Source organism: Cibotium barometz, chromosome 57 (genome assembly GCF_041138505.1).
Source record: "Cibotium barometz isolate CiBa-2024 chromosome 57, ASM4113850v1, whole genome shotgun sequence".
In the NCBI taxonomy this organism is placed as follows: Eukaryota; Viridiplantae; Streptophyta; class Polypodiopsida; order Cyatheales; family Cibotiaceae; genus Cibotium; species Cibotium barometz.
This window is the reverse complement of record NC_141102.1, coordinates 23,663,710-23,678,006: the sequence shown is the minus strand read 5'-3', so window position 1 is coordinate 23,678,006 and position 14,297 is coordinate 23,663,710. Positions and strand designations below refer to the sequence as shown.

Genomic DNA, 14,297 nt, shown 5'->3' with positions numbered 1-14,297 from the left:
GTCCACCAGCCTGTCCGCCAGCCTGTGTTGCCTGCTGGCGTCTGCGACGGTCCCTGCGGGCCGGGCGTTTCCGCCGGCAAACCTCCTGCCAGCCGCCAGTCTCCTGGGTCTGCGCGGCGTTCTCCGCTGGAGCCTGCTCGTCCGATGGTGGTGCCTGCTGTGGCGAGCCAGGGATGTCCGGTCTCGGAGGTGGCTGGCCACCTCTCGGGTCTCCTGCAGTGGGTCCAGAGGCCGCATAGCGTGAAGGATGAACCCCCTTGCGGGGGCATGCGCGTGCGAGATGGCCCATCTCCCGACATATGAAACACTGGCCGGGGAGGCCCGAATACTCCACGCGCTGTATCAGATGTCCTCCAGAAAGACAAGGGAGGAGGATCGTCTTCGGGAGGGACTCTGGTGACGGAACCACAACCCGAATGGCCGGGAGTCCTGTTGCCCGAGCAACCACTGAGGCCGCGGTCTGTGGCACCTCCACCACTTGCCCGAAAGCCCTGCCTATGGACGGCAAGAGGGGCAAGTACTCCCTTCGGAGACCTGGAAAGCAGACGGTGATGGGGAATCCAGTCGCGCCTGCCAGTGGATCAGACGATGGGTCGAAACCGTGGGTCCACCGTGCAAAGAACGCCCGAGAGGAGCGTAGGGCAATGGGGCTCCGAGCCAGCACCCTCTGAGCTGCTGGAGGGGACTCGAACTCCACCTGGTAGTAGCCGCGGCCTAAAAAATCCACGCTGACGATTCTTGCAGTCTCGCCAATGAGGCTACCCTGCAGTAGGTCGCGTAGCTCTCTCCGCATTGGGCGGCTACCCACCACCTTGCAAACCAAGGAAGAGGCCTCCAAGGAAGAAACGGAGGACGCGAGAAGCTGCTGCACTGCATCTGAGAAGTCTAATCGAAGACCTGTATCGGTCGGGGCTGACGGAGAGGCTGCCATGGAGTCCTCCTAAGGGAAAAGACCAGGTACTGGCTGAATCGAAGAGACGAAACCAAGAAAAAACCTCTCCACTACGCGGAAATCGCCGAAAAAAAGGGGAACGGGGGGCTGAGGCGGGGAGAAGGGGAGAAGCAGGGACGGGGGGCAGGCGAGGAGGGGAAGAAAGGAAGGAGGCGGAAAACAAAAAACCGGGGGGGGAGGCGGAGGCAGGAGGGCGAGGGGGGGCTGCGCAAGGAAGGCGAAGGGGGGGGAAGACGAGGGCGGCGCAGAAGAGGGAGGCGGGGGGCTGAGAAGGCTGGCGGCGCAGGCGGGGGGCTGAGGGGGGCAGGCGGGAAGAAAGCGGGGGAGGGGAGGGGCTGCGGGGACAGGCGGGGGGCTGGGAAGGCTGGCGGCGACAGCGATGGGGGAGATGCAGGGGGCAGCAGGCTACGCGCTTCCAGATCGCATTGTGTAGCTTCTTGCTTTGCCTTTTTATGCTTTGCTTTTCCCTTTTTGCCTTCGCTTTTGCTCTTTTTACTTGTATTAATAAAATATTACTCAACTATTGGTGCTTTGCTTTTCTGGCTTTAAGGCCTTGCTTTTTTGGCCTTAGAGATGCTTTTTGAGAAAGCGCCTTTTAGCTTTTTGGTCCAGCTCAGTCTCCTCTTTCCAATGGTGTCCTTGGCTTGCGGTCAACCTTGTTTGACTTTTTGCTTTTTCTTGCTTTTTGACCAAGAATGGTGCTTTTCCTTAATCAAACCTTATGGACCCTCTCTCTATGTCTTCTTCCACCTGTTTGGTGTCCGGGCATGGGTTTTATCATGTGAAATAGAGCTAGGAGGACCAAATAGTTACATTCCCTCCCTCTTATATATCGCAATTGTCCTCAACTACGGACCGCAAGTGTTCCAAGCATGTCGATATCTTCCAAGTACATCCATATGTTCATGGTACATCAAGTACATCCATATGTTTCAAGGTACTAGTTGCATCTGGTGAGCTTGTGCATCTGGTCTTTCCCCATATCGGTGGTGTCATCTGCTCATCTGGCAACATCTCAATGCCTTTTCTTTGACCAATATCCTTGTTCTTCATGGTACATCTTCATAGCCTGTCATATGTGTAGGTATAATAAATGCGTACGTACCTCCTACAAAAACTAGACACAAGCTAGTCAACAAACAAGTATGCATCATTCACGTCTATTGGGTATTCTAGGTACTGGCTAGGTAGTCTGGAGTCTAGTGGACTATCACATGCCATAAATCCAAGCATTGTCCATACATTAAAAACCGCACACAAAGTCAAAGAAATAAAAAAACAGCACACAAAGTCAAAGAAATTCAAACATACATCAGTATGCAATGCACAAGTAATGATCCTCCTATTCATGGATTGTCCTGTCTGGTTTCATTGAAACTGTGCTGAGCCATCTGGCCACTAGGACCGCTTAGACTATCCTCAAGGCCATTTGGTCGCTAGGACCGCCCGAGACTTCATCAATAGTCATTTGGGCCATTTGGTCACATTGACCGCCTGACTATGAAATCCAATACAGTCATCTGGGCCATTTGGTCGCATGACCCCCCGACTGCGAAATCCAATACAATCATCTGGGCCATCTGGTCGCAATGACCGCCCGATTGGGAAATCCAATACAGTCATCTCGGCCATCTGGTCGCAATGATCACCCGACTACGAAATGCAATACAGTCATCTGGCATCGTTGCCGTCCAATGGGTCATTTGGCATCGTTGCCACCTATATACAAATCTTGCTCCTTGGACTATCTGGCATTGTTGCCACCCAACTAGAGCATGTCCAAGAAGAATAATGATCAATTCTAGTCCAATATATATACAATGAAGAGGGCTAGAGTCACAATTCCTCCCTCTTGAATCTGTCTTGATCGCAAGACGTCCATATCCGTACTTCAAATCATAGTCATATGAAACGGGAAACGGAACAAGAATGACAAGGCCGACTTAATCTTGGAAATGGGAACGGATAAGAAATGGCTTCTTGGAAACAACATAGTTATATTTTGTATGCAACCTTAAGAGTTTCATCAAGAAACGGCACAAAGGAAACGAGAAACGGGTGACATTGGAAACAGAGTTTCCGATCTGATAGGCCCCGAATGGGAGTTTCCTTGTGACTATGCTTCAAATACATATGGACCAACCACTTCCTCATAAGCTTGAAGTATATTTGGATAGTCCTTGAAGTACTTCTCTAGTATCCATTTCGCATTCAATAGCGAATAATTCTTGAATTCCAAGAGGAAATTTTTGACCACTGTCTTTCCTCTTTTTCTCATAGAATGAAACACAATCTCTTTTGGCTCTTCCACCACTGGTGGATTCTCCAAAACAAGCTCCTTTGAGGGTAACTTGTACATGGTTTCAATAAACTGTCATGGAAGGCATTATGTGTCCTCCAATTATCTAAAAGGTCTAACTGATAAAAAAACATCGTTGATCTTCTTGGTATCCGGAGAAAGGTTCATATACCATCATTCCTTGACTTTGGCAATCCAAAGATGAAATCCATAGCAATATTCTCCCATAGAACATTCAATGGGTGCAATAATCTTGCTGGTGTTTGTCGATCAAATGTGACCTGCTAACAAACCAAACATTCTCGAATCATAAAGTTCAATGTCCTTCCTCATAGTAGGCCAATAGAAATAGTTCTCCAAAGCTTGAAGTGTAGTCAATGTGTCTATGTCCCATGTAAGAAGGAGCATGACACTCTTCCATTACCTTGGCCTCAATTCCTTGTGTCACACATAAGTTGGGTTTGCATCATAAGAAAACCTTACTTGATGACATAAAAAGTCACCAAATCTCGATTCTGCAATCTATTCCAAAACATCTTTAAAATCCTCTTTGGTAGCATAAGGATCCTTCATCAAAGTGAAATCCATATGGTAACCCATATAAACCTCATGGCTCAAGGTTGAGATAGAGCATCTGCTACTTTGTTGTCTTTACCATGGGTATGCATAATCTGAAAATGAAATTGGGCCAAATAACTAGCCCATCTTATATGCTTTTCTGATATCTTAGGTTGAGACATAATATACCTTAGACTTTGATGATCCGTCTTGATAACAAACTCAACACCCATAAGATAGTGCTTCCAAATCTTTAAAGCATGAATGATAGCAATCAATTCTTTCTCGTAAGTGGGTGCGGTCTTTTCAGCTCCTTGAAGTCTTGGACTCTCATAGGCCACGGCATGGCCTTCTTGGTTCACGACTGCTCCAATGCAATCTCTTGAGGCATCACGCACTACCATAAGTGGTTTTGATAAATTTGGAATAATCAATAATGGTCCTTTGCTAGCATAAAACTTTAGTACTTCAAAGGATTCTTTCTCATCTTTGGCCCACCGAAATCCCACGGCTTTCTTTGTCAAATCATGTAGTGGACTTGTTACCACGGCAAAGCACTTGATGAACTTCTTGTAATAAGAGCATAAGCCAAGGAAACTTTGAACTACATGCACACTAGTCAACTCCGACCATTCCATAATAGCCTTGACCTTGTTTGGATCCATCCTGACCCCTTCCTTGGATACTATGTGGCCCAAGTAGTGAATTTCTGACAAAAAGAACTCACTGTTCTTGCTATTCACATACAAACTATGCTTCCGCAATTCTTGAAATACCATATCCAAGTTCTGTCGACGCTCTTCTTCGTTCTTTGAATGCACAATAATGTCATCAAAGAAAGTAGCTGCAAACTTTCTACGTGCTCGAAATATTCTTTCCATCATTCGGTTGAAAGTAGCCAAGGCATTAGTAAGACCAAAAGGCATCACCAAATACTCAGAGTCCAAAGGTAGTCCTGAATGCGGTCTTGTGAATGTCCTTTGGAATAATCCCGACTTGATGGTAACCACTCTTCAAGTCAATCCTGCTAAAGATAGTGGCTCAATCCAATCTATCCAGGATATCGTCAATCCTAGGAATAGGAAACCTATTCTTCACAGTAATCTTGTTAAGAGTCCTGAAATCAATACACATACGCCAAGAACCATCCTTTTTCTGAACCAATAAGACTGGGGAGCAAAAAGATGATGAGCTAGGTCTAATCAAACCCTTTTCCAATGGCTCGGTCATTTGCTTCATAATCTCCTCTTGTTGAACAAAGTCTTGAAGTCGCTCCACATCTTCGGCTCAGTCCCTTCTTGCATTACTTTTAGCACCTATTCAAGGCATCATCCTTCAAATGCATACGAACCATGCGAAGCTTTAACTATTCGGAGTAGTCATCACCACCCAAAGCAGCATCAAATTGCTTGACAAAGGATAAAGCTTTCTGGGTATCCTACTTTCCATGAAAAGCATCAAACTTGGCGCTCTTCTTTCCCGGCTTGAAGTCCATCTTGCCGGCTGATGGAATTTCTTTTGCCTTCCTTTCCCTCACCTCTCCCGAAGAAGCTGCATCTGAAAAAAAAAAGTTGGTTTGGGAATAGCCTTCCTGTTTTCTCCACGAGAAATAGACTGGGTAGCTCTAGATCCTTCTACAATGGTAACTCCTTTGGCTCGTAGATAAGCTTTGGCAGCTTCCACTCCTTCGGCCCTAGTGACTTGTTCTTTGATAAGTCTTCAAATAACTGAGCCCTTCTTTGGTCTTGTTTCCTCTTGGTTCTCCAAGCAAGGAATTTTTTGAAAAATCATATGAACTGCTGAAAGTCATGGTACTCTTTTGATGACCTTGGTTCCCATCAAGAATTTCTGCATCAACCTCATGGTTGTTTCCTTCATGAGGCCCTTGGTCTCCCTCTGCTCTTGACATGGCTCTGTCACCCCAAGAAGTTTCTTCAAGAGAAATCCTGCTCTGATACCACTGTAAGCCCAACGGGGCGTGCAGTGACAGACTCAACCATGTGTCCAAGAGATAAAGATATGGAGAGAGAGGGGGGAGAGAGAAGGGAATAGGGATCTTGAACAATACACCACACTGAGCGGGGAACATGCCTTGCTCCCTTTCAGGAATTTATTCAGGAACAATCCACGGGCACTCTAGCCAGGATCAATACAATCAATGAATACAAGACAAACAGATATGCCGATGTAGGATATCCAAGTCGATGTCGATGTCAAGGGACGAGATCTCTGATGCCAAGCACACCATGGGAATGATCCACAAGTATCTCTCACCGGCCTAGTACCAAATCTAATATCCAAATCCAAGTTAAATGAATCCAAATCCCAATCCAAATCCAAGTCCAAGTCAAAGTCAAAGTCCAAGTCCAGATCCAAGTCCAAGTCTAAGTCGAGATCGAAGTCCAAGTCCAAGTCTAAATCCAAGTCCAAGTCCAGATTCAAGTTTAGGTCTAAGTCCAAAACCAAGTTGTATGTCTAAGTTCGATGTTTCATACCCAAACTTCATGCCCAAGCTATATATCCAAGTTCCATGTGTAAGTTCCATACTTGATGCCCAAGTTTTATGCCCAAGCTATGTATCCAAGTTCCATGCTTCATGCCCAAGCTATATACCCAAGTTCCATGTTCATGTCCAAGCTTCATGCCCAAGTTTAAGCTTCCAAAGCTGGGTGGTGGCTCTGGGGTGGCTGTGATGGGTGGCAGCGGCTTTGGGGTGGCTGAGCTGGGCGGCGGCGGCTCTACGCTGGCTGAGCTGAGTGGCGGCGGCGGTAGCGGCGAGTGGATGAAGATGAGGGTCTCCTTGCTCTCCACAAGCTTGATGCCCAAAACAAAGCTTGGCACTGTTTGGAGCTAGATGCTTTATTGGATGTATTTATCCCCCCTCCCTCCCACCCACCCCACAATAGTTAACCAGAGCCTTGTATGTGATTTATCTCCACATTATAGAGTACTTTGTATGTTTTTTTTCTTTTGTATCCATTTGATGTCCATTGAGACATGATGATGATGTACACAGGTTTTGTCTCATAGGCCGTTTATGCTGTTTTTTTGGCCTTTAGAAGACGTTAATAAAATCTTTCTTTCTTTCTTTTCTAGCTTCTTTTATACTTGGAGAGGGCCTTGCTTTTTGCCAAAAAGCCATCATGCTTTTGCTTTTCCCTTTTTGCCTTTGCTTTTGCTCTTTTTACTTTTATTATAAAATATTACTCAACTTTTGGTGCTTTTCTTTTCTGGCTTTAAGGCCTTGCTTTTTTGGCCTTAGAGCTACTTTTTGAGAAAGCGCCTTTTAGCTTTTTGGTCCGGCTCAGTCTCCTCTTTCCAACAGTGTCCTTGGCTCGTGGGTCAACCTTGTTTGACTTTTGCTTTTTCTTGCTTTTTGACCAAGAATGGTGCTTTTTCTTAATCAAACCTTATAGACCCTGTCCCCATGTCTTCTTCCACCTGTTTGGTGTCCGGGCATGGGTTTCATCATGTGAAATAGAGCTAGGAGGACCAAATAGTTACATTTGAACATGTAATGCTCCTCTATCTCAACCTCCCTTGTCGTGCATACTTTGTATATTTATTATGTACGTGAATGCTAATCTATAGATTAAGGATCTAATCTAGCAGGGTTAGGAGGCCCCAAGATTAGGGATTAGCGGGCAAATACTTGGCTAGGGTTCTTGGATTGATAAAACAAGCTTAATGGGCTATTATAGCAAATTAGCTATTTATGGCGTAGGTATCACTATATAAGTGAGAGCTTGGTATTATGATACATAGTTGTGCAGATGCACCATTGAAGGTCAGGCTTGGAGCAAGAGAGTACACATGCTCATGCCACACACATGGCGGGTATGTGGGTTAACCTTGGTTTTTGGCTGTGTTAAGGGCATATTTTGGGAAGGACTTCACAGTATCCGTGCCTCCCGAAAGGTGCGATTTGCTCTACTAGACTCAATCCACAGATAGTGGGATGGTATTTTTAATTGGACAATGGCAGTTTGCATGTTATGTGACATGTGCCTTTGAAGGTATAGCTAGGGCTCATAATAAATCCATCCTCTGAAACTTGTAAGAAATGCTCTCTATAGAACCGGAGTTTCGAAGTGAGCTCTAATGGGTACAGCTCATGTGTAGCCCTGTCAGATCGAGGAAGATAAAGTAGTTGATCTCCTACCGGGAAAGATTAAGAACTGGTGAATCAAGGTTGTACTCGAAAGGCCATGTCTATCAAACCAGCTGACCACCTATGAATATCGAGACTTGCTCTGCCCCTCTCTTGTAAGCTGCATGAAGGACTCAAGAACCAAGTGTGCGAGATGATCTGCGGCCGGTGTATATACATGTATGTAAGTGATGGTCTGAAAGAGCGCATCTATAACGAAAGAGGATGCTCCAAACTCGGCTCCAGGATGATCGCACGGGACACTGATGGCGTACTCACGATCATATGTGAAAACATCGTCACCTACAATCTCTTTGTTCTCCGGCAAGCATTAACTCCGAGATATGGTCCGCACAGTACATTGTTGCAGGGCGTCCCAAAGTGGTGAACAACCAACACTTGGTGTGCAAGGCTCTTGGAAGTGGGCTTGGAAATACTCTCAGGTCGGAGAGGGTGCGGTAAATGTGGTCGGAGTAGATGGGAGAGGTCTCTCTGGTGAAGTGTTATCTTGGGTGGCAGTGGTGCGGTAGAACAGGGGGCTGGGTGGTGTACCGGCATGTGAGGGAGAAGGCTAGATATGTGTGGTTGGCTGAGACTTCGATAGGGCGAGGCGAGATGGTGAAGTCCGGGATGAGTGGTATCAAGGAGAGAGAGCCCCAGGTAGTCCATTGTACTGGCACCCATGTGCGAGGGGGTAGCATGTGAGTCATTAATGATGTCCGGGGTTGAGGGTGGCTTCCGTTGTTTCTTGGCGACCTTGATCCAATTGCCTGCATCCTCCACCTGCTTCTGTGTTCTTTTGATCTCTTCGGCCCATCTGGTTGCCTCATTGGCAATTTTCTCCTCCTCCTCTTGGAGGGTCCTCAATTGCTCTGGAAATGTGTTCAGCTCATCATACAGGGATGGTTGCATTATTTCCCCTTCTTCCATAGCCACCTGGGCTGTTTTGAGAGCCTTGATCTCATTCTCCTGCTTGGTCACTATAGCATCCAATGCCTCAAACTCCTTTTCTTGGCATGCGATTGTCTCCTCATAAGCAGTAAGTTGGGCTTCTTGAGATTCCAGCCTGCTCTCTTGTGTGGCTATCTTTTCCTGAAGGCATTTATCTTCTTGTTGAGATCTTGTGAGATCTTATTCAGACCTGTGAGATCTTATTCAGACCTGTGTCTCCTTGTTTCTTTAGTTCCTGGAACTCCTTGCAGAGTTCGGTCCGGACTGTTTCAATCACCTCTTTCATCTCTGTCAGCTTTGGCATTGGGGACTTCTTCTCTTTGTCCATGGCTGGGAGGGCTTGGAGTGGCCAACAGGAGAGAGAGAGAGAGAAAATCATGTGCTGCCTTGGGGCCCTAAGCAAAGGGCGGTAAGCGAGGAGAGAGAGAAAGAAAGAAAGAAAGCTGTATTAATGTCTACTAGAGGCCGAACTCGACCTATGAGACAAATCAGTGTACAACTGTCAATGTCTTCTGGATGTCCAGAACAAAAAAGGACAAAATGAACATGAAATAAAGTATGAAAGTACTGAGCTAGTGGGGGGGTGTGATGGATGGAGCACTACTGCTAGAGGCTCAATATGCAACCTATATGCGTAGGGTATACAAGAATGCAATGCAGATCTGTCTAGCTCCAACCAGTACCATAATGGGGGTGTAATATGTGATACATAGGCGATGGCGAGGCAAAAATACCTCGGAGCGTGATCTCCGGGTGTGAGTGTAAGTGAGCTAGCCGCTCCTAGATATGGGGCTGATGTCGAGCCCGTATCTCTGTGATCTCCCTCTGATGTAGTCTGGGAGTCTGGTAGCCTGGTGCTCTCGGTCTCCGTCTGGCTCGGAGGTCCGCAGCGTGCTGAGACAGAGAGAGAGAGAGAGAGAGAGAGATCAGACTAGTGAATGAGGGGGAGTGTAAGAAGTGACTTTGATAGAGCCACGACACATGCTGCAGCTGTATTCCCTTCCATTCCTCTTTATTTGGAACTTGGCATCTAAATGGTTGTAAATGTAGGTGTATGGAGACAACGCCAAGCTTGGCATGTGCCAACAAATGTGTTTTCTGTTGGAGACATCACACTAATCCTGTTGGAAAGACTTGGAAGTGGAAAATGGATGACCCAATCGAGATTGTGGAGGCTGCATTAGACCAGCACACCAAGATGATCAAGCAAATGAAAGGCGTTCCGGGTAGGTTGCCTTAGTGGATTTTTCTGGGTTTGGTGGAATACTTGTAAGACTCACTCTCTGCTTTTTTTGGCAGGAGTTAAGCAAGAGCGCTTAATTGAAGGGATGAATCCTAGACATTGTGCTCTGTCACTAGTAGGGGAGCCTATCATGTATCCTGAGATCAATAAATTGGTAGCAGAGCTGCATAAACGTATAATTTCGACGTTTCTTGTCACGAATGCGCAGTTTCCAGACCGGATTGAAAATCTGGACCCAGTTACACAGGTATGGAAGTCCAAATTTGTCCACCACAGCATCTACTGAGAGATACATTCTTGTAGCTGATTACGAGCGAGTGGGGGATACCACGTTTGTCTATGTCAATTGGGTTTACTTTTGTTATATTATATTCAAATCAGTAATGCAACTTACAAATGCCACTTTCAGCTGTACGTGAGTGTTGATGCAGCCACCAAGGAGCGACTAAAGGCGATAGATCGACCACTTTTTGCAGATTTTTGGGAGCGTTTCATTGTAAGAACTTTAGGCTGATTTCTTTTTGAGGGTCGCAAGTTCCAAAGTTTTCAGGGATAAGTTTTGAAGCGTCACAAAGGTTGCCAATTTTTTGGGCTGCCTTCTTTAGGCATCTCTTGCACCTTCATCTGTCTTAGGGTTGCACCAAGGGAAGCGTGATTCTTTGTACTACTTTGAAATGCAAAACTCAAATATTCAGAGAAGAGAGGAAACAAAACGATTTGGAAGCGTAACCTAAGCTATTGTATACTACTCAAATTTCAAGGAATCTTGCTAGATGTGCTGGGAAAATAAGCTAACTATGAACAAAGCAAGAAACCCTTATGTTCTCTTCGAATTGCTGAAATCTGCAGCAATAGGAAGCTTTGGACTGATGTGCGTTAATGGCTGCTATTTGGGCTGAATCTTCTTCTCTTCATGACTTGATTTTTTCTCCTTCGTTTGATTGCTCCAAAATACTAGTAGAATATGTGTAGAATGGGGAGAGAGGGGTCCATTTTATAGAAGTAGGCCAACTACTCGGCTAACTTTGAGTTTATTAGTGTTAGTTGTGTAATTGTGTTTTGCATAAATTGCATTCAAATAGCCTCTTTTGTCCCTCTATAGATTAAGGTCTACAACATGGCTTGATTCTTGTGTGAAACCCAACACTTATTTTGTACCCTAATCCTAACGCTAGCCCTAATTAGTAGCCTAGCATGACACATGGATTCAATGAGTTAGGATGACACATCTGACATCCAAGGGTGATCAATCACAGTGCTCCACCTCGATCTGAACCTGAATCAATTGGAATCATTGCTATCGCAACAACTAGAGGGTATCGAATGGGATACTGAATTGCAATTGCTATTGTGATTGGACTTGGGTTTTGGTTCTATTTCTAGAGAACTCGTTTCTTGACTTGCCAAAATATGGTCCATAAAAACTGTTTGGTGTGCGTCTGGATGAAGGTCTATGTTACGTCCCAGCCAATGGAATGGATACAATTTGATTTATTTCTTATAGTTCCAAAAACTCATCCTCTTGTGGTAAGTCTTCATGTGCAGTGTGTGCACTCCCTCATGTAGGTTGGTGACACCGTATCTTCTGTAGATACAAGTGTTCGGACTGAAGATAGTTGATTTGAGACTTTGGATGCTACCAGAATACTAAGCTAACCATAAACACAGCGGCTGGAAGCATTCTAGGATGTAGCCGGTGTTCATTGTGTTAGACCCCCTGACGATCAAACAACCAAGGATGGCCTAGAATAACATCCAGTAGATCCAAAAATGCCACTTTGAAGGTGCAACTGTTACGTGCACCCCGCACTTGGATGCCATGTGGTATACTAATCACCAATTTGGGCAAGTTTTGTGTGAATGTATGATCTAGATCTTGTGCGAAAGTACGAACACGGATCACCCACACATCGAACTCTCGGAGGTGAGAAGTCGGTGTGGCTATCTGAACACAGTAATGGGTGGGCTGTAAAGAGGGGGGCACACTCACTGGAACAGGGGTAGAGACTGGTGGAGAAACACGGGTAGGAGAGGGCACTATGGACTATGAGGGTGTATCCTGTAAATAACTGAATTCATAGGTTTCCTCTGCCATAAGCCGTCAGAGAAGAGGGTAATGTGAGTCCACGTGATCTGGGAGGTGCTCTTAAACCCGTAAAAAGTGATATTGGCCCTTGATGAGTGGAGAGCACGCAAAAGAATGAAGTGACGGGTTTTCGATACTCTAATGCGCCACATTATGTGAGATTTTAATGCCCAAAAAGATGGAAAAATCACACCTGGAAAATGTCGCCATAAATGATGCTATTCCTGTCGGAGAAGCACGAGGGAGAAGGTTGTCGTCCAACATACGAAAGTCTTCAAAGGGGAGCGGCTTGTCCAAGTAGAGACAGTGGACAACAAGAAGCACACTCGAGGCGAAGGGCTGAGGCAGGGTGGATCTGTCAAGGAGGAGGCGGCTGCAGGCTGGCGCACGCAGAAAGATGCATGAACAGGTGGCGCCCATTTGTTGTGGCTCACAGATGGTTTTTTTTTTGTATGCGTGGTAGTTTACACCTTAGGCCCTTAGCGTTTTTTGTTTGTGTTGTGTTTTTTTTAAATAAAAAAAACATCTACTCGTCGTGCGACTCTCAAACGGGTTGCCGGCTGGAGCGAACCCACGAAGGGGTGTGTCTACTCGATGGAGAGGTAGGAGGGATGCCTTTCCACGAAGGGGTACCGGATGAAGAGGTAAGCTCCCTTATTGGTAGGTTGCATGTTGTCTTGCCTCTGTTCAAGAATTTTCTGCATATGGCTAGCCCGGCATTAATCAGTAAAAATTGGGAGTTTGAGGCTGAATTTGATGGGGCATTCTCTCCTGCTCTTCCATTCAATACCTGCTACACCCAATTTTAGGGTTTGGGCTGACTGATTTTAGGGTTAGGGTTAGGGTTTGGGCATGTCACAAGGCAAAAAAAAAAGTTCGCTCTGATACCATTGTAAAGCTTTTATAGCTTAATTAACTTGATTAATGAACATAAGACAAACGCTGCAAGAAAAGACTGAATGATTGCATTGAGACAAGGACCTTTCTTAAATAGAGGCCAAAAAGGTACAATTGAAGAGGCACATCCCTGTGAAGGGGTGTGTCTTTAATGAATAGGCATGTCCTTTGATAGTGACCCGTGTGCAAGGGTGTGACCCTTCACATGTGTCTTTACAGTTAATGAGGAATTAAGGAGTAATTAGGGAGAGATTAAGAGAGTTAGTCACAATCGTGACATAAACAAAGTCCAGTCCCACCCATATCTACTCTACCTTGCTGCAAATCTCAAGGTCCTAAATGAGGTTATCCGGAGTCCTAGAGCTCGCATGCATGTCTTGCCTCCAAGGATCCTCCAAGGACAAAATACGTGATCTCAAAAAGTGGTGTCTGCCAAGATATCGATCATGCCTCCACGGCCACAAGCCCACTCATCAACATAAAACTTGTCTAGTCTAGGAAGGTTGGGGCTGGTGCTCCTCCTATCCGATCGCGAGAACCTAAGACTCCTAGGGCTGCGCCCGAACTCTCAAAGATGCCAAGGGTCTTGTCCCCTAAGTGCCAGTATCGACTCCTCCCAGGTAGAGTACTCTGCTCCTGAGACTGTGGCCATGCCTCCTCAAGGTCTGTCCTCTGCTGTTAAAGTCTCCACACATGCACCAAATGTTTGCCTAGGGAAGGGCTTGCTGGACTGTGCTCCAAAAGAGGGCTCTACTTGTAGCGACATTCAGGGCATAAACATTGAGGAAGCCAACACAATCCTCACCAATCAAAATAGTAACCCATTGTGGTTGCCTCGAAACTATGACTCCTAAGACTATCACTACAGGCAAAAACTGCTCACTGATAGAAATACATACTCGTCCCTGCATCCCTAACGGGCCGAAGGATGGAGACCAAAAAGTGTAACTCCTGCCTAGTAAAATCTTCTGCAGCTCGGAAAGGTGATGCTCCTGGAGGAAAAGAATGTCGATAGGTCCCCCAGCTATAGCTCTCTGAAGCTCTCCTCTGAGGATGCCTCGTCTCTGAAAACATTGAAGCCCCCCTAAACCCTGAATGTTCCATGAGACTATCTGCATATCAATCTCTGTGGGAGGCAGAGCTAGTGGACCTGCCCTCCAC

General features: G+C 45.9%; 1 protein-coding gene across 1 annotated transcript in view; it reads left to right on the top strand.

Annotated features, from left to right (window-relative positions):
• LOC147606581 (flavodoxin family protein / radical SAM domain-containing protein) overlaps positions 1–14,297 on the top strand; it is a 57,020-nt gene that overhangs the window by 18,675 nt on the left and 24,048 nt on the right. Inside the window, exons 3-5 of the mRNA XM_086791863.1 lie at positions 9,961–10,136; positions 10,210–10,400; positions 10,563–10,649. Of these exons, the coding sequence (XP_086647989.1) occupies positions 9,961–10,136; positions 10,210–10,400; positions 10,563–10,649 (454 nt within the window). The remainder of the gene's footprint in view (positions 1–9,960; positions 10,137–10,209; positions 10,401–10,562; positions 10,650–14,297) is intronic.